At 45.3% G+C, this 25,167-nt stretch overlaps 1 protein-coding gene across 2 annotated transcripts; it reads left to right on the top strand.

Moving 5' to 3' along the window:
- Nucleotides 1–3,163: 3,163 nt before the first annotated feature.
- CLDN18 (claudin 18) lies at nt 3,164–24,894 on the top strand. 2 transcript variants are annotated; one of them, XM_036080944.2, is made up of 5 exons: nt 3,164–3,383; nt 19,756–19,920; nt 20,546–20,663; nt 23,654–23,764; nt 24,723–24,894. In XM_036080944.2, exons 1-5 carry the CDS (start codon nt 3,164–3,166, stop codon nt 24,892–24,894), a joined length of 786 nt encoding a protein of 261 aa, XP_035936837.1. The 2 variants fall into 2 exon arrangements, with proteins under 2 accessions (XP_035936837.1, XP_035936836.1); XM_036080943.2 differs by lacking the exon at nt 3,164–3,383 and adding an exon at nt 9,542–9,761.
- The last annotated feature ends 273 nt before the right edge of the window (nt 24,895–25,167 follow it).

Genomic DNA, 25,167 nt, shown 5'->3' with positions numbered 1-25,167 from the left:
TTCCTACAAGTTTCCAAGAATCCTTGACAACTGACCATCTGGAGAGAAGGTTAGATATAAGAAGTGTTCTCTTGACTGCAGGACTAAGGTTTACATGCAGCAGCCAGAAGGGCAGAGCTATAAGGAACAAGCCTCACAGTCAACTGAAGGGCATTTTGGGTCAGAATGCTCTCTTCCCAGTTGAGGCCTCACAATTGCCCAATTATGGAACACATCACCAAAATAGAAGCCCTGCTTTTTCTACTAGTCATGTAACTGAGATTTCTCCTAGGCAGCTCCCCTCTCCCTGAAGATCTAAAGGAGATTGTTTTGAGCCCTCATTCCACTTTGGGGACGTCTACTGCCCACCCCAAGATTTCACAGAATTTTACATTTTCACGCCCACTGCTGACTCCAACTCTCTGCCCATACTGAAGCCTTGTTCTCTGCCCTTCCAGAGCTCTTCTTCCCTCTGCACTCAAGTATCCACCCAGATATAGAGCTCAGACCTCAGATGTTATTTGTTAGAGCAATTTCAAGTTCACAGCAATATTTTTTTTAATTTTTTTTTTTTTTAGATTTTATTTATTTATTTGAGAGAGAGAATGAGATAGAGAGAGAGAGCATGAGAGGGGGGAGGGTCAGAGGGAGAAGCAGGCTCCTCGCTGAGCAGGGAGCCCAATGCGGGACTCGATCCGGGGACTCCAGGATCATGACCTGAGCCGAAGGCAGTGGCTTAACCAACTGAGCCACCCAGGCGCCCCAATTTTTTTTTATTTTTTTTATTGTTATGTTAATCCCCATACATTACATCATTAGTTTTAGATGTAGTGTTCCATGATTCATTGTTTGTGCATAACACCCAGTGCTCCATGCAGAACGTGCCCTCCTCCATACCCATCACCAGGCTAACCCATCCTCCCACCCCCCTCCCCTCTAGAACCCTCAGTTTGTTTTTCAGAGTCCATCGTCTCTCATGGTTCGTCTCCCCCTCCGATTTCCCCCCCTTCATTCTTCCCCTCCTGCTACCTTCTTTTTTTTTTTTTCTTAACATATATTGCATTATTTGTTTCAGAGGTACAGATCTGAGATTCAACAGTCTTACACAATTCACAGCGCTTACCAGAGCACATACCCTCCCCAGTGTCTATCACCCAGTCACCCCATCCCTCCCACCCCACCCCCCACTCCAGCAACCCTCAGTTTGTTTTCAAGTTCCCAGCAATATTGAATGGAAAGCACAGAGGGTTCCACATACTCCCTGCACCCACACACGCATCGCCTCCCCCACTATCAATGTCCAGCACCAGAGTGCTACATTGTCACAATCAGTGAACCAACACTACATCATTATCACCCGAAGTTCATAGTTTACATTAGCATACACTCTTGGTGCTGTAGGTTTATGGATTTTGGTAAGTATATAATGACATGTGTCCACCCATTGTAGTTTCATACAAAATAGCTTGCCTTAAAAATCTTCTATGCTCCTTTGATTAATCCTCCCAGAGCCCTGAGCTCCTCGCAATCACTGATCTTTTTTTATTGCCCCCATAGTTTTGCCTTTTCCAGAATGTCATAGAGTTGGAACCATACAGAAGCCTTTTCAGATTGGCTTCTTTCACTTAGTAATATGCACTTAAGGTTCCCCAATGTCTTTTCATGGCTTGATAGATCATTTCTTTGAGCACTGGATAATATTCCATTGTCCGGATATACCAGTTGATTTATCTATTCACCTACTGGAAAACATCTTGTTACTGTCAAGTTTGGGCAATTATGAATAAAGCTTTTATAAATATCTGATGCAGGTTTTTGTGTGGATGTAAGTTTTCAACTCATTTGGGTAAATACCAAGGAGCACAACTGCTGGATCTTATGCTAAGAGTATGTATTTCTGTAAGAAACTGCCAGACTGTCTTCCAAAGTGGCTGTACCTTTGCATTTCCACCAGCAATGAGTGAGAGTTCCTGTTGCTCCACATCCTCATCAGAATTTGGTGTTTGTGTTTTGGATTTTAGTCATTCTAATAGGTATGGATTAGTATCTTGTTGTTTTAATTTGTGATTCCCTAATGACATTTTTTCCTATGCTTATTTATCATCTGTATATCTTCTTTGATGAGGCACTGTTCAGATATTTTGCTTATTTTTAAATCGGGTTCTTCATTTTCTTATTGTTGAGTTTTAAGGTCTTAGTAGATTTTGGGTAAGAGTCCTTTATGCAAGTATGTTTTTTGGATATAAAATGTTTCTTTGAAAATATTTTCCTTTTGCAAATATTTTCTATCTGTGGCTTGTCTTCTCATTGTTTTGAGGTTGATAGTTACTTTTATTCTCAATCTTTAGAGATATAATTCTGTCATCTTCTGGTTTCTACTGCTGCAATTAATATACTGACTATAGTTCCTTTCTTTCAGGTTTTTTAAAGGTTTTTCCCTTTATCTTTTGTACTTTGCAATACTACAATGCACCCAGATGTTGATTTATTTTTATTTACCTTTTGTGGAACTATTGGACATCCTTAATGTGGAAATACTACTTTTCATCAGTTCTGGAAAATTCATAAGCAGTCACTTACCAAATAGTGTCTTTCAGTCTCTTTACTCTCTTGTTCTGGAACTCCTATTAGATATATGTTGGAGCTTCTCATTCTATCTTCCAAGCTTCTTACTGCTGTTTCATGTGTTCTATCCCTTTATTTCTATGTTTTGCATCATTTTCTCAGTTCTATGTTTTGGTTCTATTTAATTCACTGAACTAGAGCAGCAGTGATACTTTGGGAGGGCCTCACAGACGAAGCCCTTTCATCTCCAAGTATTTCTGAGGCATGACCAACCTGCAGGCCCTTCCAGGCAGCGCCCTCTACGCCTGCTTTACCCTCCACGGAGGGGAACCTGGCTAATCAGGAAAGAAACTCCCTCCGAAGGTCAACAGTGAGTAGAGTGTACATATGGTAGAAAACAAATGGCTCTTGGTACCATGTTGTGGGAATTATCTGGCTTGGCTAGATAAAGGAGGAGGACAAGCTCAGGTGGCAGTCTTGAGTCCCCTCCTCCATTGCTTGGCCCGTTTGTGACGTGTGCACCAGCCTCTCCGAGAAAGCGCCGTCCCTACACCCTGCACGCTCAGAACCGGGCCGTCCCTCTGTCGTGTGGCGCTCTGTGTCAACGCTGCACCCCACCATGGCCGTGACCGCCTGCCAGGGCTTGGGGTTCATAGTTTCACTGATCGGGACTGCGGGCATCATTGCCGCCACCTGCATGGACCAGTGGAGCACCCAGGACCTGTACAACAACCCGGTGACAGCTGTATTCAACTACCAAGGGCTGTGGCGCTCATGTGTCCGAGAGAGTTCTGGCTTCACCGAGTGCCGGGGCTACTTCACCCTGCTGGGGCTGCCAGGTAAGGGCTGGTGCCAGCACGCGGGCAGGGGGATAGAGGCCCCTGCCTGGGGCCCCACAGAGGGACCGTGGGGAATCAGGAGCAGTAACTACCACCTCCAGAGTCAGAACAGGAGTGCAGGAACCTTAGGGAGAGGAGCTTTCTGAGCTGCCAGGGCTCCTGTTTCCCTCACTGGATGGTGCCCAGTTTTTCCCAAGGGGTACATCGTTTAAACAACTTCTATGTGAGCAATGGCATTGAGACTCAGTCACACATAGGAACAGGACTCAAGAGGCCCAACTTTAGCCCCCTCTTTCCTTTAGCCCCAAGATTCCGCCTCCCTGAAATGGGGACTGTGGATCTCATGAACAGAGTTTCATCTCCAGACTCTTTTGTGCCTGGGCCCGGCTTCCAGGGAAGCCTAAGCCCGCAGAAGCAATAGAAAGGGGCAGAGGGAAAAGATACATACAGAAAAAGAACTGAGTGCTGTGTTTCTCTGAGGTGTGCCGGATGAGCCCCTTCTGTGGGGCTCGAGGCTCCTGACCTCCAGAAAATATTGGCCACATGGAATCAGATTCAGGGTGCTCTCTCTCTCTGCTCAGAGGGCTTCGGCAGCAAGGGATCTCTGCCATGCAGGCAAGGTGTGTGGGCTGTGATGCCCGCTTTCCCAGACTGGTATTCAACACAGAAGGATTGTGTGTTTGTTGGCTTTGTAGATTGGTCATTTTCACTTGAAGAAAAATTCAGGTCTCAAGAGTAGGTGGTAAAAGTGTAAAAAAAAAAAAGGGGGGAAATGTTAAAAGTGTCTTTCACTCATGTAACAGAGTAAGACAGTGAATAAACTTGTCATTTTTATTTCTTAGTTCTTTTTTCCTTCCATAAATATACATCAAGGTCTTGAGAGGGACACTGATCCAAGATGGGCATCGGAGGGAGCACCAGAAATAGAAAACGGGGCTTTCCCCTCCAGGAACTTGCCATCTGACTATAGGTCAAGACTTAGAAACACACAGAAGGTAACAAGTAAAGACTTAAGTCACACAGTGAATCATTCTTTTATACACTCCACACCTACTGATGGAGAGCTCACTGCAACCTCAGGATTCTTGGGGCTAGCACCCTCAAAGTTATGAAAGTGCACCCCAGGCTGGGTATGACAAGGTGCCAAGTGAGGCCGGAGGGCTAGTGCTGCAGAGATGAGAAGAGTATGGAAGTGCTCAGGAAAGGCTCCACTGAGGAGGAAATACAACAAGTGAGCCTTAAAAGGCAGGTAGGGTTTGGAAAAGGCAGAGACACAGAAGGAAAAGCAACATGAGCAAAGGCATGAGGGTGCTACCACCCAGGTCTTACTTAGAAGAAAATCAAAGAGCGACCTTGGCTGGAGGAGGGGGTTTGTGTGGGCACAGTTATGGAGGGCAGTGAATACCCTCTTAGAGAGGTGGGGACTGGGTATAAACAAAAGGACATGAGTCAGATCAGTGGGTGACCAGCTGCGGATTCAGTGAGGTCTGTCTCCACTAGGGACGGGAGCAAAGATGAGCCTCTCCCACATCCCTGTATCCTGCTGACCCAGCCTTAGCTCTGAGTCTCCCTCACCTCAAATGCAAAAGCTCATGATCTCTCCAGAGACTAGGACCTGGGTCCATGCAGAGCTAGAGGCCTTGGTGGAGGCAATCAGCCTGGAGCTGACCTCTGGCCACACAGAGCACCCATCTCAGGAGTTCATACTGCTCCACAAAGGGAGGATAACAATGTACTAGGACTTGAGTAAACAACCGGCTTGCAACATTTTGTGTAACCTTTGCAAACCACCCTGTGAGCTTGGTGCTATTATTATCACCCTTTTAGAAACAAGGAAAATAAGTCTGAGTGACTTGCCCAAGGTCATACACAGAGGGAGCCGGGGCTCAGACCCCGTTCCGCCTTCACCTACGCCTCAGTGGGTTGCCCTAATATGGAGTCCTGAGACTCTCGGGCTCCAAACAGAAATCTCTCTTGACCCAAAGCAAAAGCCCCCAGTGTGGAGGGGCCTTCCTAGCCTCACGCCTCGCCAGAGCCTGGCGTCCCAGCCCCACGCAGACTTCTCCTTGGGCAGCTGTCGTGGACTAACCATAGCTGTCAACGTGCCCCATACATACTTCACAGATAGAGCCTGAGAGCGGCAGAGCACTTTGCCCAAGCTCACAGAGTTAGAACTGGGCCAGACCAAAACTGCCCGTTAGGCCTTCTCTCAGAACCTTCGAGTGCTGTGCGTGTCCATGTGCGCACGAGCGTGTATAAATCCTGTCACTAGATAGTTTAGAGAACTATTTTTTAAAAAGAATTTTATAGGAATCCCTTTTAAAGGAAAAAAATTCTTACGGACCCTCAATGTTCACTTAAGTTATACTTATTTTAATGTTATTTTAATGTATTCAAGTATAACACTAGATTTAAATTCCTAATGCATGTCTTCTACGAGTCAAAAGGCACATTTGCAAATGTAATATAAATAACACTGAAAAATTAATCAATCCAAATTTCAAAATTAGTTTGGTGTTAGGGATAGTGTTCATTTGCATTTAGAGTTTAACAAAGATATAGCCTCAAGGCCAATTTTGCATTTTACCTGTTTCAGTGTTTTGACTTTATCATTAGCACAGATTCTCTACTTGCATAGGTTTGTTTTACAAAATGGTGTTAATAAGTTTGAGGTACTCACGTCTCACACTCACGTGCAACCCCTGGTAATGAGGTTTCTGCGGCTCGATAGCTCTTTGCAGTGGTCTTGTTCATTTGAAGTAAGGTTGTATTGAAATATGGCTCTAAGATTATCAACCCAGTTATTTCTGGAATTGGGGAGGGAAAGTTCTCTGCCGTATATTTACTGCCACTGATGGTTGCAATCAGGTATGTGCAAAGACAGGACAGTGCAACGCTTGCCGGTAAAGCTAGCGGGGTGTTGACCCCAAGGCACAGGGGCCCTAGCGTGGAGTGTCAGTACCTCAAAGTGGGAAGAAGTTCCCCTGACTGCATTTTCTGTTTGAGCAAGAATGAACCCTTTGTTCACATACCAGTTGAGACTACTTAACTGTCCTCTGGTATAAACATAATCATTAACACCAACACAAACATGAACCATAAGGGGCCAGCCTGAGGATCTGGAACATTCTCGTTTTAATTTCCTTTCCATTGTCACTGAGATGAAAGTACAGAATTTTTAAATTTCCACTGAGAAGATACACACGCCCCAAAATGCAAGAACAGACTCTCAAGCTCAGAGGGCAGAAGTCAGGCACAGCCAAACCTTCCAGAGAAACTCTAGGCATAGGACTGGCAGTCAACCTTCCTAGATAAAATCATTTCACTAGGCCCATAACTGACAGCCAACCTGTCTTGGGCTGATCAGGTTTGGACAAGTGCCCCTCTTGGCAGGAACATGGAAGCCAGATTTTCCTCTGTGGACCCCCATTCACTCTTCAGCAGTGACCCGTGAAGCAGTGGTCCGTTCATTTTATAGCACAGAAAACCCACTAGGAAGTGACAGATTCCATCTTCCAGATGTTTTAAAACCTACCAATATCTATTTCGCATTTAAAAAGTACGTAGACTTAAATTTTTTAAAAAATGTGTAGACTTACATTTTCTCTCTCTTCATTCAGTATTCTACTAGGTAGAGGTAGCTTTAGTTTATCCTTTAAAATTAACTTTTCCAGGGCGCCTGGGTGGTTCAGTCATTAAGTGTCTGCCTTCGGCTCAGGTCATGATCCCAGGGTCCTGGGATCGAGCCCCGCATCGGGCTCCCTGCTCAGCGGGAAGCCTGCTTCTCCCTCTCCCACTCCCCCTGCTTGTGTTCCCTCTCTCGCTGTGTCTCTCTCTGTCAAATAAATAAATAAAATCTTTAAAATATAAATAAATTAAATTAAATTAAATTAACTTTTCCTTCTCCCAAAAAATAAAGTCACTGTCACTTCAAACAAGAAAGAAAGCTAATTCGTTATTACCTGAATAACTGTTTTTCCCTGGTCTTAAAATTTTGCATAAAGCATTTGCATAGGGAAGGAGGAGGGGAAACTGCCATGAGTGAGAATAGATAACTTGTAATAACCTATTTCTTTTATTTTTTCAATTTTCCATCTATTATTTCAGTGGTATTATAGGTATGGGGTGGGTGTTAGACGAATGTCATAAAATGAACAACTGGAAACCAAACTCTTTATAAATAAAGACCCTGAATCTTGGTTGAAACAAGAGCAAAATGACTCTGTCCACAGAAACAGTGGCAGAATCATTCTTGAACCCTTCCAATATTTTCCAATCTAATTACTCAATCCCCATCCAGCAGCAGAGACCACAGGCACTTCTTCTAGTTGCTCCCTCCTCACCTTTTGGACTTGGCCTTGTAACTCGGTTCAGGGAAAGCAGACACCTACGCTGTTTCAATGAAAGTGATATAACTCCTGCTTACTCTCATTTTTTGAGTTTTCTGGCTCATGATTCACTCTCTACACTGATCACAGAACCTAAAGCAAGATAAGCACTTCAGGGGAGTGTGGAGTCCATTCAAACTAGGGGGAGACCTTCCATATTTGCTTTCTGTGTTTGCTGGGGAAAAAAAAGAATGGGAGCAGTGGCTGGGTGCACTCAAGATAACACTGAAATGTCCAGATGCAAAGGCTTGTTTCCTGGAGAACCTGTACAGGTTAGAGATTGGTATGTTGGGTGTGTTTCCAGGCCTGGAGATCCAGAGTTGGGGAAGCTATAATTAAAATGGTTCTGGGGGTGCCTGGATGGCTCAGTCGGTTAAGTGTCCGACTCTTGATTTCAGCTCAGGTTTTGATCTCAGGGTCGTGAGTTCAAGCCCCATGTTAGGCTCCATGCTGGGCATGGAACCAACCTTAAAAAAAAAAAGATGGTTCTGAATTCGGAGGCAAGACACACAGGACCCCCAGGAAGTAGCAGGTCAATCAATTCTCTTACAAAATCGAACTGGGTAGGCAAAATGCAATGGCTAATTTCTGGTCAGGTCTCTCTTTTTCGTGATTATATAATTCCTGATATTTTGACCAACTGTAGTGAAAACTTTTCTGCAAAATGTGGAAGACAGTGTGTGAGATCTGAAAGGGCGATGAAGTATTCTACTTTAGCATGCAAATGTTACAGATGAAGAAACTATGACCTGCAGGGGCTGATGAGTTTGCACAAAATCAGCTAGCATACAGCGTGTTAGTGACTGTGTCCGGAGCAGATCCCAGGGCTCTCAGTAACCAGAACAGGGGCTTGGGCCTGGCCAGCCCTGAGCCCTTCTCTGGCCTTTTTAGAACCTTCTGTGTCTGCCATGTGGTCTCCATGTGGTTCTCATGGTGTGAGTGAAAGGGTAACATGGAGGTCAGCAGGATGTCTCACTTCTTCCCCTCCTATTTTCCATACCTGTAAAACAAAAGCAGATCTCTAGGATTTGACTTCCCGTTCTCAAAAGTGGGGACACCTTGCCTACCTCTCCCACTCCACATGGAAATAGAGAAAGAGCACCAGACCAAAAGTGGGGACTGGAGCTCCATCTTTGCTGACTTGAATGCATCTGTGGTTCAAGGCCCTTTGGACAAGTTCCTTAATCTACCTCACTTGCCTCAAAATACATATGGGTGTGGGATAATGATACCTACTCTACCCATTTCTGTAAGGGCAAAATGGAAAGATGTACATGAAAAGTAGTTTATGAGTTGTGAGGAGAAAATACCGAGTCTGGTTTAAGACGCAGACTCCTAGGGCCTCCTGTGATGAGCAGAGCCTAAAGGAAAAAGCTTGTTGGGGTGCTGGACTGGTCAGCTTTCTCCCCAGGTGGTGGCCGGCGAGCTCAGGGGGCAGAGCCAGAGCCAGGGACCCGAGAGAGGCTGCTTGGCCTTTGGGCAGAGTGTCCATTCGGACCGCTCTGCTCTCAAACCAGCTGGGCCCGCGCAGCTCGGTAGGACAAGTGCCTCTTGGGGCGGCTACCCTAACAAATGAAAAAATAATGCCCTTGAACCAAGAGTGAAACTGAACTATCTAAGGAAAACACTGTGAGCAAACACCAAGAGCTGAGGGCAACCATCTGATTAGGGCAGCCGGGCTCAGGAGCACAGCCCGCCCACCCACACCGGCACAGGAGGAAGGCGCAGTAGGTCCTCAGCCCGCGGTCGGAGGGCACGCGGGCTAAGGCCATGTCCACCACCACGTGCCAAGTGGTGGGCTTCCTCCTGTCCCTCCTGGGCCTGGCGGGCTGCATCGCCGCCACGGGGATGGACATGTGGAGCACTCAGGACCTGTATGACAACCCCGTCACCTCCGTGTTCCAGTACGAGGGGCTCTGGCGGAGCTGCGTGAGGCAGAGCTCAGGGTTCACGGAGTGCCGGCCCTACTTCACCATCCTGGGCCTTCCAGGTAGGCGGGGGGGGGGGGGGGGGGGGGTACCGAGCAGGTGAGGGCTGGGGAGGGGATGGCCTGCAGCACCGGGGACTGAGCGGCGCTCCCCACCTCTGGGTGTGACCCTCGCAGCATTGGCTCAGAATAAAAGGTGTGAATGAGAAAAGTTGGCCCCGTGACAAAGAGGGCTATAGTCACACGGGAGAAAATCGGAGAATTCATACTCAAATCAAAGGAAGTACGGGGGCATTAAAAAAAGGGGGGGATCTATTGTTAGGGCATGCATGCTGTGCTCGGGATGCTAGAATAGACTAATGTTCCTCAAAGGAGAAAATCGTGTGTTATGTATGTGCATGTGACTGCACGTACATGGGAGGAAGGAAGTAGGGTGGTAAGTATTTTTTTCTAGCCAAAAACGTTGATTGAGAGCTCATTTCCTTTCATTTTCAATTCAATTCAATTTTTCTTTGAAAAGTTGGAGTCTCTGTAGGCGCCAGAAAATATATATTGCCATTCAATTATAAATATCCTTTTTCTTGCTTTGTATTGAGAAGTTCTAGTATGCACTCCTAAAAAACAATGTATGCCAGAATATTATAAAGTTATAATTATAATAATCTCACAATATAAATATAATTATAAATGTGACATAATTTCACCTCTGAAAATGAAGTATGTTAAACCCCTGCTTTTAATACAAATTATTATTTCAAATATGCACATAGGAACTTTGCATTCTAGATATTCTGGGAGCTACTTGTATTTAAAGAAAGAGGGTGGGCAAAAAGAAAATAAAAAGCCAGTCTAATCAGTGGCTCTGAGGAGTGGCCAAGATATGAGTTTGGTGAGGAAGGGAATAGTGTTAGGTTTGCCGCTCTGAAACAAGCACCTTGTGAGCAGGTAGGCGGAAATAAATTTGCACGACACTGGTAAGAGCCTGTGCAGCCCTTGAAATTGAATTACGAAAAGCAATTCAACCAATATATCTTCATTTTTGGAAAGAAGTAGAAGATGGGTGACAGAGTAGAATCGGGGTAATTACTGCATTTTTGGAAGCCACTTGTTTTTTGGTTGTTTTTTTTTTAAGATTTTATTTATTTATTTGACAGAGAGAGAAAGAAAGAGTACAAGCAGGGAGAGTGGGAGAGGGAGAAGCAGACTCGCCGCTGAGTAGGGAGCCAGATGGATGCAGGGCTTGATCCCAGGACCCTGAGATCATGACCTGAGCCAAAAGCAGACGCTTAACCGACTGAGCCACTCAGGCGCCCCTGGAAGCCACTTGTATTGCAGGCCCAGCAGGATCACTGACTGAGACCTGCTTAGGGAAACACGGCAGGTAGGACCTGGCCGCAGGGAAGACAGCCTCGGAGGAGGGATTATGCTCTGGTGTGAGGGGAGAGGTCAGAAGGCAGAAGGTGCAAACATGGATGGTTGAGCTGTTAGCCCTATCTCATTTTAACTATTTAGGTGAAGGAAAAGGATTGACCTCATACTCAAAATTAAGGGATGACATTCCATGACTTCATACCCAGTAACGTTCGCCCAGGGCCCCACCACACATTACCAGTCTCTCACTCATTCTGTTTCTTTCCACACATGGGACCCCACACCAGCCAGTCTGGTCATCCCCGCTGATCAGCCCCTGTCCTTCTTGCCTCTTTCATCTCTCCTCCTCACTTAGGCTTATATTCTCCTTCCTAGAAAATCTCATGATTCTGATCATTGTCAAATTCTGTCTCTCCCTGGGTCACTGACAACCAAATTAAAAGAATAAATTGTACTACCCCCTCTCACTCTTAGTCTTTCTCAGTCTGCTTTCCATCCTTCCTCTCTTTAGAGTGTTTACTCCTTTGACTGTGGCAGATGGTGGGGTAGAACCTTCCAATCACCAGCTTCCAGTTCCTAGTTCTCATCTCCCTAGATATTTTAAAACCCAAACCTTCTCATGGTTCCCCCATTCACAGCTTAATTAGGTGCAGACATGACAGCCTGATACCCATGCCCTCCTATATCCCTCACCTTGCCTGACTTATCTCTTACTATTCCTCTGCCCCCTGGCTGACTCTTGATTTCAGCTCAGGTCATGATCTCAAGGTCCTGAGATCGAGAACCCAGCGTTGGGCTCCATGCTGGATGTGGAGCCTGCTTAAGAGTCTCCTCTCCCTCTGCCCCTCCCCTGCCCATCACATGCACTCTCTCTCTCAAAAATAAAATAAAATAAAATAAAATAAAATATAATATAATAAAATAAAATATTTGGCTGACTAAAGTAAGGGATGGACAGGAAGATTGCCAGAAGGAAAACGTTAAAAGACACTCCAAAACTAAAGGCTGAAATATAAGAAGATGGAACAGCCAGAGAGGAGTCCAGTGGGTGGCTGGTGGACATTTGTGGGGCTCTTGAGGAAGCAGAAAGAGGTAATATTAACCACCCAAGACCTAGCACCTATAGGGGACTTGGCCATTAAGAACAACTGCTGAAAACATTTTCTTGAGCATGACAAGGGGCATAGGGAAGAGAGACTTGAAGCAGAGGACCTGGGTGAAATGCCTAAAAACAGAAATGGAAGGTTGCAGAGAGTTTAATTTTGACCTAGAACTCAGGGGAATACCACCCTCGAGCAGAGAAGTAAGCTTTAAAGTACTATGAAAGCATGAGGCAGATACCATTGTAATACTTTAGTTAACAATCATAGTATCACTACCAATTACTCAGTTCTTCCTAAGGATAAGCTCTTTTCTTCCAAAATCTCACATAACCCTTCATTCATCTGATAAAAATGTATCACATTTAGTTGGAACTTATAGCCATAGAATAATTTAATTCCATTCAACTGTGTTATGTATTATGTAACCTACAGACAGATTAGTGACATAGTGGTGGTAGTAGCAGGACTGTTTACCTGTATATGACCAGCTTTGTATAATGAATAGCCCAAGATTCCCTCTCATTGTATTCCAAACAGTTAATGTAGTATGTAGTTCTCCAAGGACAGTGCCCATAAATAAAAACAGCTACCATTTATTGGACTGCACATAGACCCTCCAGTTTAATCTTCACAGCAATACAAGGAAATGTGTATTAGCTTTGTTTTTACAAAAGTAGAAACTGAGGCTCAGATAGGGAGACAAAGTAAGGTGCCCAAGCTCCCATGGACAGAAGATGGCAGAAGTGGGAAATGAACATGAGGCCGTAAAGCTTCAAGTCTGCATTTTTTACCCTGCCCATGCTCAGGCCCTGCTTCACATTCCAGCTAGAAGGGCCGCCTCTAACATTGAACAGATTGGTGTGCACTTGAGCACAATAAGAGCAGAGGGTACACCAGCACCTTGACCCATTTATCGTCATATCATCACAAATGCACAATTAGGAGTACCAAATTTAAAGAATGGATGACCTGTGTGTCATTCCCTATCCCCCACCCTGGAGACAGTGGGGTGGGGGGGGGAGGGCAGTCAAAGAGCACGGTGGAGAGAAGGCAAAGACCATGTCCCTGGTCTCATGATGATGTCATGGTCAAGTAATGTTTTGGTTTATTTTAAGATTTATTTATTTATTTACTTGAGAGAGACAGAGAGCAGGAGGAGGAGCAGAGGGAGAAGGAGAGAGAGAATCTCAAGCAGACTCCCCACTGAGCACAGAGCCCGACATGGGGCTTGATCCCACAACCCCAAGATCATGACCTGAGCCGAAATCAAGAGCCAAACGCTCAACCAACTGAGTCACCCAGGCGCCCCAAGTAATGTTTTTTCTAATGTGTTTGCAAATATTTGGATTGAATTTGGTGCCATGGCAGGGCCCCACAGTTAGAGACAAGTGAGTTGGGATTAAGAGCATAGCTTGACCAGCTACGTCTCTTGACCTTGCTATCCCCATCTGTGGAATGCCTCACAATAAGCCATCTGTATGAAAGTGCTCTGCAACCCATTTACAAGATCTGACTCTTGGTGTCAAAAAATCATTACTGCCTTGTCTACATCACCCAAAGCTCTCAAAGAGTTAGGACATTTGATCTTCCAGGGTTTCTTTCTTCTCCAGCATCTTTTATGAATCCAAATACCCAAAGTAGAGATTATTTAGGGTCCTGTTTTTCTCCTCTCAATCCCCCATTCCACCTGTGTTCTGGGCACATCACTGGTTTCCAGCCCCTTCGCAGGCACTGAGGGTCTTGTTTTCTCTTTTTACATACAACTGGCTACATTTGCCCCTTTCTACTGCAGTGTGAAAAAACAACAGCTACTGGAAAGCTAGGGAGTTTCCCATCAACCTGGCAATCATATTTACACGCACAGGAATGGGGGTTTTCACGATATCACATTTAACCCAGGAAATAATTCTACAAAATCTAAAGCAAAAATCCATAAAGGAAAAAATATGAAACTGCTTTTCAGCATCTTTTCTAAAGGAGCCACCTGCTTTATTTCTCCTTACTATTGGCTACTGTTTCACATTAAGTCCGGTGTGCAGGATCCTGTGAAACCAGCTTGTCGTTGCCCAACGTCTGGTGGAAGAAACTGGCCCTAAGAGGGAGAGTGATTACAAGTTAGTTATAAACTTGAAATGAAATCTGGGGGAGCCTCTTGGATTTTGCTCAAGCTGCTTTCCTTTTCTTCCCAAAAGAAACATATTTTAGCCCAAACATGCCTTTTTAAATACGTGGACAAACATCTAAACGTGTACACACTAATGTGTGTCTCAAGGAGATCCCACAGAGAACTGAGCACACATCTACAAGCCAGAGAGGATCTGTGTCTGAGGCATGAAATGAGGCTGCTTGCCCGATGCAGACCCAGGAATCAGAAGGCCTCCCCAGCTTGTGATTGTGGAGGCTGTTACTTGGATAGCAGGGGCAGCCCCACACAGAGTATCATGCTCTAGCATGGGCTGGTCAGTGGTGGGCACCATTTCTTGGTAGGGACACACGTGGCCAGAGTCACGTAGTTGGACCCCACCTGAGAGTTGAAAAGGAAGGGCAATGAAGGCGGACACCACCGCCCCAGCCTCACCCCTCACCTGCTCCCCTCTTCATTGCCAGCCAGATCTTGAGTCCGTTTTTCCTGATCTTCCCGCCTGTCTTGGTCCAGGCCTTACTGTTCCTACTCTTGTCAAATCTTCTTCCCCTCTGGCCCCTCATATTCCCTCATGCATGGCTTTCTCAGATCCTCAACCATATTTTATCACCATGTGAGAAGATTCAGGTTTATGCAGTTAGTACCAACCAAAGCCATGTGGGGAGAGAGAAAGAACTTCTTTTCTCTTCTTTTTTTCTCTTTTCTGGTATTTGCTGAGCCTGGCTTAGTTCTATGCTGGTGCCAAGTAGCATCTGGTGCTCATGACATCTCTATGCAAGAGATAGCTCTGTCCCACTCCAGAGCTGAGGAAACTCGGCTTCAGTGAGATTAAAAGATTTGCCTAACGACACTTACCTGGCTCACATTGTTCTGTAGGATTTCACAAGATACAAAGGACTTCCATATTGGTTCCCTGAGATCTCAGGAGAATCTAGGCCCCTCCCACCTTGTTCTGAAGGACCTATTCTCTGAGGTCTGGCCTCAGACTTCCCTCCTCTGGGCTCCCCTTCTTTGGAATCCTCCATCAGCCCTCCCTGCCTCCAATCTGAAGCCACTCTGTGCCTGAAGCGTGGGTCCTCTCTAACTGCCACTAACAAAAGCCCCAGATCAGGCCTTTGTCTCATAAGCCCATCCCCATCTAGCTCAGGGATGTCAGCCATTGGGAACTGTTTCAACTCGCCAGCCACTCTAAGCACCTCCTCCTGAGCCCTCTGGAGGGCTGTTTTCCCAGATTATTCCTTGAAATTTTATGTTCTTGAACAATTAAATGAAAATCTCTAGGGGTGGAGGTAAAACATTTAACATTTCTTTAGAAGTTCCCCCAGGGGATGCTAAGGTACAACCAGGGTTGGGAACCACACCCAAAGGCACCTCGCCTGTCAGTCCATAGCTGGTTTGGGGGAATTAGATATTTTGCAACAGGGAGGGAACACCAAGTTCCCATTTTTTCTGTTTGCTTCTGTCAGCCCTGAATCCCGTCCACCCTTCAAGCCCGATAATGCCTCATTGTTCACTGGAAAGAATGCTGTAGTCACACCTTTGGTGCAGGGAATCAGTCTATAGAGCCGTTGACTCACCTGTTATCAGCTGATAAGCCTATATGCCTCTTGCTTGGAATAGCAAATAAGAGACAGAGTGGCTAAAAGAGAAACTTACCTCCTTTGGGAGCAGTTTCTCTGGTTACCTATCTATGAAGGATTAGAACTCCAGATGGTAGAATCTTCCAGAGGGAAAGGAAGTTGAGGTCACCCGCATGCATCTCCATGGTCATTACTAGACATAAGGGGTTTCTAGCAATGAGTGGTGGAGAACATTTCCTCCCACTTCCTGGAAGCTGCCCCCATCACAGCTCCCACTCTCAGAAGAGCCCCTCCAGGAATCTCCAAAGCAAGGCAGACCTTGGTCCATCCATCCAGGCCCACTGTTGGGACTCTGGACGTGGTCCCTCAAGATATAAAACAATGTTGTGTCTTTTCTGACCACAGGCTAAAAGAAAGGGGTAGGAGTAAGCTAGAAACAGAGTCTAAGAAATAAAAAGTGCTCAGGGTGAAGGTTGACCGTTGGTTCAAAGCAGGTGCCAGCATTCATCCGAAATCCAGAGAGCAGGAAAGAAATAAGGCCTTGTCAGGCAAACGTGACCCAGCAGAGGCAAGAGGGCCTCTGAGAGCCTGAGGCCAAGGCTGACCAGGACAGGCTGGCCAGGGCTCCCGTACCCAAGGGCTCCCATGGCGCAGCAGCAGCAACTCTCCACAAGAGGCAAGCCCACCGTGCTTTCACCTCCCACTTGCCCGTCTCGTCTTCTAATCCAACAATGTCAGGCAAGACCCTGTGCCTCAGCCACGGCCACCTGGTGTTATGTTTTCAGGAACAAACATTAAAACTACTCAGTCAAAAGAGCCGATGACTCCACCCACACCAAGAGTCCGGGAGAAATGTAATGTTTTTGTAGAAGGAGGGACACCCTTTATCTTGCCTCGTTAATATTGTTTATTTGGTTTTTGTTTGGTTGGTGGGTTGGTTGATTGGTTTTTGGTTGTTTTAACCAGATGCCTTGCCAGGTGGTCCTCAAAAGGGATAAGTGATTTTGTTCTCTGAATAGTTTAAGGCTTAAAATGTCAGAATGAGAGCAGTGTTTAAAACCTCCAATGGGTTTCTGGGTGGATTTGAAGCCCACAAGAGGCCCATGGGGATAAGATGAAGAGAAAGTCAAGTCCCTTTCTCTTCCCATATGTCCAGTTTTCTGGTAGTAACATACATATCAGTATAGCCTGGAGGATATTTCCTGAAGTCTGGGGCTGCCGCCGAGATGTCCTCACCATAGCTGTCCTGAACCAGGCTTGTGGTGTAATTATATGTGTTAAAGAGAACTAGAACCATATCATGAGCAACTATGAGAAAGTGGGTCTATTATTACTTAGCCAAGGTATCCCCAAAGTTGAAAGAAATTTGAGGTTCAGGATTTCCAGTAAAAATATGATCTTCCCAGGTCTTAAACTGCTTGAAGGCAGTGATTATTTTCCATGAAACTTTATACCTCCTACGGCATCTGACAAAGGGTTTTGTAGAGAATTTGAGCTTTAAAATACTTGATGAATGAATGAATTCATGGATGAGTTGTATGATTATGTAACATATGACTATGAGCATATACCAACATGTGCTGGATGCAAACACAAAAATGTAAATGAGTACACAAGTAGATAACACACACTTGCATTTGTTAATAAGGGAATGAACCGGGTAGGGTGTTCGTTCCCAGTATCCCGTAGGGCCAGCAAAGCCATTGAGCAAGGCTTTAGAGAACACAGGTGACACTCTAGAGCCCTCCTATATTAGGAGTAGATCCAAGGGCCACTCCAAGGCCCTCCTGAGTTCTCTTTGCCCTACTAGGGTCACTGTGGCTCTGGCATGAGAACTCAACTGTAATCTCAAGATGCCAATGTTAATCAGTTCAGTTCTCCCAGGAAAGAATGGTCAGATCCTGCAGAATCGACCCACACCATAAACCAGCATATTTACCCTGCTAATATAGTTGCCAATAGGACCAAGACTGATGATGGCTATGTGTAGATTTCTCTTCTCAGCAGAGAAGCAAAGTTAAAATCAGAAGTTTCTTCAGGGAGAAGAGAATCAGAATCAAGTGGCGTAGAACTAGAGTGGCTGAATACTACCATCTCCACACAGAGAGACACCTGGTGAGAAAGTTGCCCAGGCCTCCATTCTTCTTGAATGCAGAAGGCTCTTGAGTTCTGCATGATCTACCTCTCCTTTTTCAATAGACTGCATTGATTGTCGATTCTCGCATCATAACCAGTTGCTTTGTAATACACACCTTAGAGTGAATAAGCTGGCAGCTCCAGTGATATTGGCCATATTTGAGATGGAAATCTTCCTGAAGAGATTAGAGAGAAATTCCTCCCAGGAAATTCCTTGTCTTGAGAGTCACATTTAGAAATAATCTGCTGGGACAGGTTATTCCCTGAGATGATTTTTAGAGAATATTCCTTTATACATTTTTAGCATCCATTTGAGGGGATGATATTTCATGGCTGAGTCTCCAAGTTTGGAGGATACATTCTCTTAGGTGCTTACAGAGCCCCTTACCTTGATGGCAGCCTGCTTTTCCAGGATTAGGTACCTCAAAGTGATGTACTATGATGGGGAAAGTAACCATTTTGAGATAGTTCTGGGTTTGACCCCCGGCTCTTGCTTGTCCCTTGATATGTGTCCTTGGGCAAGTTCCTTAACCTCTGACTCTCAGTTTCTTCAACTCTAAAATGGAGGTAATTGTATCATCTGCATTGCAGGGTTTTGTTTTTTTTTTACTGTGGATTAAATTTTTTAATATCCGAAAAGCCACTAATAGCTTTCAATCAAAAAGTAACAATTGGCTATGATAACTAGGGTAGGACAGAGCTTTCTGCTTTGCTTCACACAATTCTTCAGTTCTGCTCTACCAGAAATACCCATGTTTGGGGCCTCTCCCTCTGGAGAACACCAAGGACTCATTTGTCTTTCTTTTGTAAAATGCATTATGCTTATAGTGGGCATGTTTAATGACTGTCTTTCCCCACTTTGACATAAGATCCATGAGTGCAGAGACCATTTCTGACCTATTAATTACTGTCATCCCTGTGCCTAGTCATAGGAGCTTAGAAAAAACTGTTGAGATGAGTCACTGCATATTAAGGACACACTAGAAACCACTGTGGATATATCTGGAAGAGAGGTCACTGCTGGAGAGTCCCAGCAGGACCTACAGTTTCCATTGCTTCCTGAGAAGGGACTGCTGATAAACTGGTTGTGTTGAAAGGCCTGTGATTGATATAGCAGTCTTTACATATACACCTAAAACCTACAGCTCATCCTGACTGTAGTAGTCCCTTTGGAAAGAGACAAAAATATGGTGCCCTTGATATATCACCTAATAACCTTGCTCATTACATGCTATAAGTGAATATTGGGTTTTCCTAAAGTGGACACAACAATATGAAGCTTTGAGCCCATATGAAAAGACTAGAGGAAAAAAATGTTTGGGTTAGAAGTCAAAGCCACACAGTTTTACTGTAAGCTTTGTCAATAATTTTTCATGGCACCTTGGTCAAGCCATTTCCTCTACATAGACTGCAGATTATCAAGCTTTAAAATGAGGAAATGAAATAGCTAAATTCCATTGGCTGTCCCAGCTCCACAATGTTCTCATTCTACAGACAACTGTGTGCAGGTCCTTCAACAATCAGAGGATTGTACATGGTAGTTTTGCATTTCTCACAATTCCACATCCCCTGGCGATGACAAAGTTCACAGTTTATGGACTTGCTATTTCTCAGGAATTTGGTGCTTGTTGATTGTGATTGCTTTATTTTATTGAACCAAAGCCTAATCAGTCATGTGGAGGTGGTCTTATCTGTCAGCTTGTGTCTTGTCCCTTGTCCCACAGCCATGCTGCAGGCAGTGCGAGCCCTGATGATCGTGGGCATCGTCCTGGGTGCCATCAGCCTCCTGGTGTCCATCTTTGCCCTGAAGTGCATCCGCATTGGCAGCATGGAGGACTCCGCCAAAGCCAACATGACACTGACCTCTGGGATCATGTTCATCATCTCAGGTGAACAAGGAGCTGAGGTTCCCTCTCTCAAATGGGCTTCTGGGAGTGTCAAAGCAAAATCATTCTGGCAGAGGAAACACGGCTTCTCCCTACTGAGCATGGTTTGAACATGGATCAGAGCTTTACACACTGGGATTCAAGATCTAAGATTAGGACCCAATTATGTGCTACAGAATTGTCATGAGTGTTAAGGTCCCCCTTAGCTGCCACCCCACTTTATTAGAAGAGATTCTCAATCCTAAGGGAGTCATGTGACTCAGTCCCTAAAGGCATTATTTTGGTAAGACTTTAGAAAAATGATTTTAAAGGAAGAGCACTTGACATCATCAAAAGACCAGGCCCAAAATATTTGTATTATTAATCTCTTGTCCCAAGATGCATGGAAAATCTCTTTCTGCACACATACAAATCCTTCCACAATTAGAGAGATAAGAGAGTCTAAGCACCTAACACAATGTCTAGCACATAGTGGGAATTCAATATCAATGCTTGGATTAGCCATTCTGTTACAGGAATGGAATGTTCTCCAGCCTGCTCATCTAAACTCATTTAAGCACACATTGCCTCAGAAACATTGTGATCCCTTTAAAGCTGACTCTAGAGCTTTCTCGTTCTTGTCCCGCAGGTCTCTGTGCAATCGCCGGAGTATCTGTATTTGCCAACATGCTGGTTACTAACTTCTGGATGTCTACAGCTAACATGTACACCGGCATGGGTGGGATGGTGCAGACCGTTCAGACCAGGTAACCTCCTAATCTAGTCTTAGTATTCTGTGGTGAATATTGCTGTAAAAATCCTATTAAACACATATGCCTAATGTGACTGTCAGCGCCTGAAAGAGCAAAAATTTATCAGAGGCAACCATGCCATATCATAAATCAACTATGATCTGTAAATTCATAAACTTCATTTCAGTGAAATATCCTTGGTGCTATGACTTGAGGCTGAGCTGACATTTGCATTGAAATACAGTGACAGTTCACAGTATTTATCTAGCATGCTTACACAAGCCCCATTGTGGTGGCAATGAAACAGGCACTATTAGCCCAGGCATGTAAATGAGCCTCAACCCGCATCTCCAGGTCATGATGGGAACCTGGCTAGGGACAGGTGAAAGCTTGAGTAGAATTGAGCAAGGTGCAGTACAGGTGAGAAGAGCAATGTTATGTGTCTTCCTTGTACAGCTGCGTCTTCCTCTCATTCACACATGCATTCATTCTACAAATGTATGGAGTACCTGCTGTGGGCCAGCAACTGTTCTGAGTGCTGGGGATAAGACAAGGTCCCCATCCTCATGGAGGTTATGGTCTAGCTGAGGGAGAAGGTGTCTGAAGGAGGGTAGAACTTTTAAATGATGGAAGAGCAATTCCGACACCCATATTCATTTAGCCACTTCAAAGGGATGTATTTCAAAGCAAGAAGCAGCAGCAAATGCTTGAGGAAGAAAGATCTGATTCTGAGAGAGTGATATAAATATCATATCTAAGTGACCCATCATCTCTGGAGTGGATACACTTGGTATTTCTCCAGCCACACCATCGTGGGATACAAACAGGGGATGAAGATGTGATGAATCCATTACTCTCTGGCTCCCTGGAACTCTAGTCCCAATCCATGTTCCCGCTTTGTTTCAGGAGAGGAGGAAATGATCCCCATAAGCTCCCCCCATCCTCCTCTGTGATCTTTCCATCATCTCTTGGTTACAAGGACAACTGAGAAGTATGCTGACCAGCTCATTTTGGGTTTCCTGGGACTTTACCAGTTTTAGCACTGAAAGTCCCATATCCTGGGAAACTCTTCTTTCATGGGCAAATCAGGATGGTTGGTCAGCCTACTTAGAAGATTCCACCTTATCTGGAGTATTTGGGTACCTAGGGTCACTGCCTCTGCCCAGAGGAGTCACCCACCCAACTGGCACCTAGACTAATGCCCTCCATCATTCTCCCACACCATCTCCCTAGAACCTGCCCCGTCCCTTGGGCAGCCAAATTCAGTCCTGAGATCGAGACTATAGGATTATGAGAGGCCTCCTGAATGCCTTCTTCCATGGATGGGTGCAGCTTTTCCCTTCTTTCTGTCTTCTCATCCTCTCTACCCAGAAATCACACAAGACAGCACAGCTGCCAAGAGAGATCTTGGCAATCAGTTGAAGGGGCTTTCTGGTACCCCATTTGGCTTTCTGGTATCCCATCTTCTGCTATTGCTGCATTGAGTGTACCTGAGCTACAAACTGCCTGCCTTCATGCTATATGCAGCTTGTGAGGTGTTTCGTATTAGCCTAAACATTTCCTTTTATAACCTGAATTAATCACCAACTTTTATATTATATTACACTTGGTCATCAGGCTTATATTGCTTATATGGCTTACTTTGATCCTGCTAAAATGTGTGTACTTTTTAAGCACATCCAAAATATCTTATTTTCTTAGGTTGCAGAGGTCTGCACACATATTTCTGTCTTCCAACTACTGGTATAATGTTCTTAGTTTGTGATTTTTAAACATACCAGTGATTCATGGTGTTCCACAAACAGTCCCATGCTCCTTGATGAGCCCAAGGGGAAAACCTCCACGGGCAGGTATCCACTGTGCTGAGCTCTCCTTTTCTGCAGGGCTCTAGGAGACACCAGCTTAGGGAAGGGAAAGTTACCAGCTAACACTAAAATACCCATTGACTTCCTAACACTTTTTTTTTTTTTAAGATTTTATTTATTTATTTGAGAGAGAGAGAATGAGAGAGAGAGAAAGCACATGAGAGGGGGGAGGGTCAGAGGGAGAAGCAGACTCCCTGACAAGCAGGGAGCCTGATGCGGGACTCGATCCAGGGACTCCAAGATCATGACCTGAGCCGAAGGCAGTCGCTTAACCAACTGAGCCACCCAGGCGCCCCGACTTCCTAACACTTTTTGGTCACAGTGTTCACCACCCACAAAGGTCCATTTGGAATCAGAATTATTTTATTCTCAGGACACTTTGTTCTCAGACAATCCTGCTCAGAGGTAACGAGTCCCATGGAGGCATCCCTCCTAGGGGAAGGGTATCAACTTTGGAGTCAGATGACCACAGGTTTAAGCTTCAGTGTGGGCTAGAACAGAACCACTGGGTAAGTGGAGTCTGTGTCTATCTTGTTCGCCCCTGTGTCCCAGTGCCTGGGCAGTGTCAGGCACGTAGTAGGAGCTCAATAAATACTTGTTGAACAGATGCGTAAACAATAAATGAAAGAATGAGTGGTCACTTCACATTAGTTCTTTCTGAAGATAATGCTCCTACCTGCATGGACGGCTACCAGGGTACTTGATAGGTAAGATGAAAGCTTATTGGCCCACAGGAAGAACTCCAAAATTCCTTCAGAAATAATAACTTCAGACTGATTCCACATCTCTCAAATTCCTCTTGCCAAACCTTTGAGACACTCCCAATGACAATAGGGAGGGAGGTGGATTTCCAGAGATGTTTCTCTGAGATTAGAGACTTATAATTAATTCCATGCCTGAGTGATGCTAGGGGCCCGAGAATCCCACTGCTGTTTTGCTGACTAGCTTCAGTCCCGATTCTGTTCTCTAGGGCACCTCATTCAGTTGGCCATGACCCAAAGGAGAGTGTGTTCAGCGGCACGGGCGGGGATGGGTGTGGAACCCAAAAGAGCTGACAGAGAGGATGCGTGTGGCCAAGTGCAGTAGGTGGAGCCTGGAGGGTTGAGTTGCCCACATTCATCGTCTCATTTTCCCCTTCAGGTACACCTTTGGTTCGGCTCTGTTCGTGGGCTGGGTCGCCGGGGGCCTCACACTAATTGGGGGTGTGATGATGTGCATCGCCTGCCGGGGCCTGGCGCCTGAGGAAACCAAGTGAGTCTCCCCATCCCAGTGCAATCAGACATTTAATCCGAGTCCATTTTAAAGTATAATTTGCAGCCAGAATGATCAGTGTAGGTTTATGGAAGAACTTATTAACTAAATGATGCTGAACCTTCTCTTTTATGGGGAACCTAAAGAACAGAATAGGAACATTTCAGCTGAGCCGATTTAGGAATGATCCTGTTTGAGAGAAAAAAAAATATCGCGGTAGGTTCCCTCTGACTTCAGGATTCTGTAACTCAGTGGTTCTCAGCTGAAAGCAATTCTGCCCACCAGGGGATATTTGGCAACAGCTGAAGACTCTTGATTGTTGCAGCTTTGGGGTGGGGTGGGGGTGATACTGGAATCTAGTGGGTGGGGACCAGGGATGCTGCTAAACCTTCCATGATGCACAGGAGAGGCCCTCACGACAAAGAGGCATCTATTGCAAGCCAAAGTCCCGCTGCAGAGAAACCCCACTGTACCCCGCTACATGGACCTGGAGCTGGGAGACCTGGATCCTGGGCCGGATCTACTGCTAACTAGTCCTGTGACTTCTAGTAAATCATTTGCCTTCTCTGTTAGCTCATCCATAAACTGAGCAGATTAGAGGAGATGGGCTTCGTGTATGTGCCTTCCAGCTCACAAATTCTGTGATTTTTCTGGCATAACCATGTTCCCCTGGACATTGTTTCTGGTTCAGCTTTATTTTAATTGATTAACAGAAGGAACTCACTAGTCGCTAATTACCGGCTCTAATACAAGGCAAGAAATTCTGCTCCAGTGCAGAGGGAGAAAAACCAGTGTCTCAAAGCCTGGGGCAATCAACCATTTCAGTTTGCCCAGGACTGAGGGTTTCCTGGGATGCTGGACTTTCAGTCCTAAAACTGAAACATCCCAGGGTAAACGGAGTGGGTTGCCCTCTTACCAAATACATCTGTGGTCATGGAATGTTTCTTTTTTCTCTCAGCTACAAAGCCGTGTCCTATCATGCCTCCGGCCACAATGTCGCCTACAAGCCTGGAGGCTTCAAGGCCAGCACTGGCTTTGGGCCCAATAGCAAAAACAGGAAGATATACGAAGGGGGTGTCCACACAGAGGACGAGGTACAATCTCATCCTTCCAAGTACGACTATGTGTAGCGCTCCAAGACACCTCAGCATGGGCAGAAGACCCCCCAATTAGAGCTCACTTGAAAAACAAGGAAATTTTACCTTGACTCCTGATTGCTTTTGACTCACAGTTGGAAGTTAGAAAAACCTTGATTTCACCCGTGAGGAGGCCAGACGGTCTGGGCCACATGTCTCTATGTCTCTAATGTTCCATCACAAAAACAGCTGAGTTATCAGATATGAATTCGAGGCAACAGTTCACAGTTTCCAACTTCTATTTCTTTTTTTTTTAATTTAACCTTT

Source organism: Halichoerus grypus, chromosome 1, assembly GCF_964656455.1.
Source record: "Halichoerus grypus chromosome 1, mHalGry1.hap1.1, whole genome shotgun sequence".
Lineage (NCBI taxonomy): Eukaryota > Metazoa > Chordata > Mammalia > Carnivora > Phocidae > Halichoerus > Halichoerus grypus.
Note: the sequence above shows the minus strand (reverse complement) of the source record. Positions and strands in the feature narration are given on the sequence as shown.

Coding starts and splice junctions, on each gene's coding strand:
- CLDN18 (XM_036080944.2), top strand. CDS start 3,164: ATGGCCGTGACCGCCTGCCAGGGCTTGGGGTTCATAGTTTCACTGATC. Junction 3,384..19,755: donor CACCCTGCTGGGGCTGCCAG/GTAAGGGCTGGT, acceptor CTTGTCCCACAG/CCATGCTGCAGGCAGTGCGA. Junction 20,664..23,653: donor GTGCAGACCGTTCAGACCAG/GTAACCTCCTAA, acceptor TTTCCCCTTCAG/GTACACCTTTGGTTCGGCTC.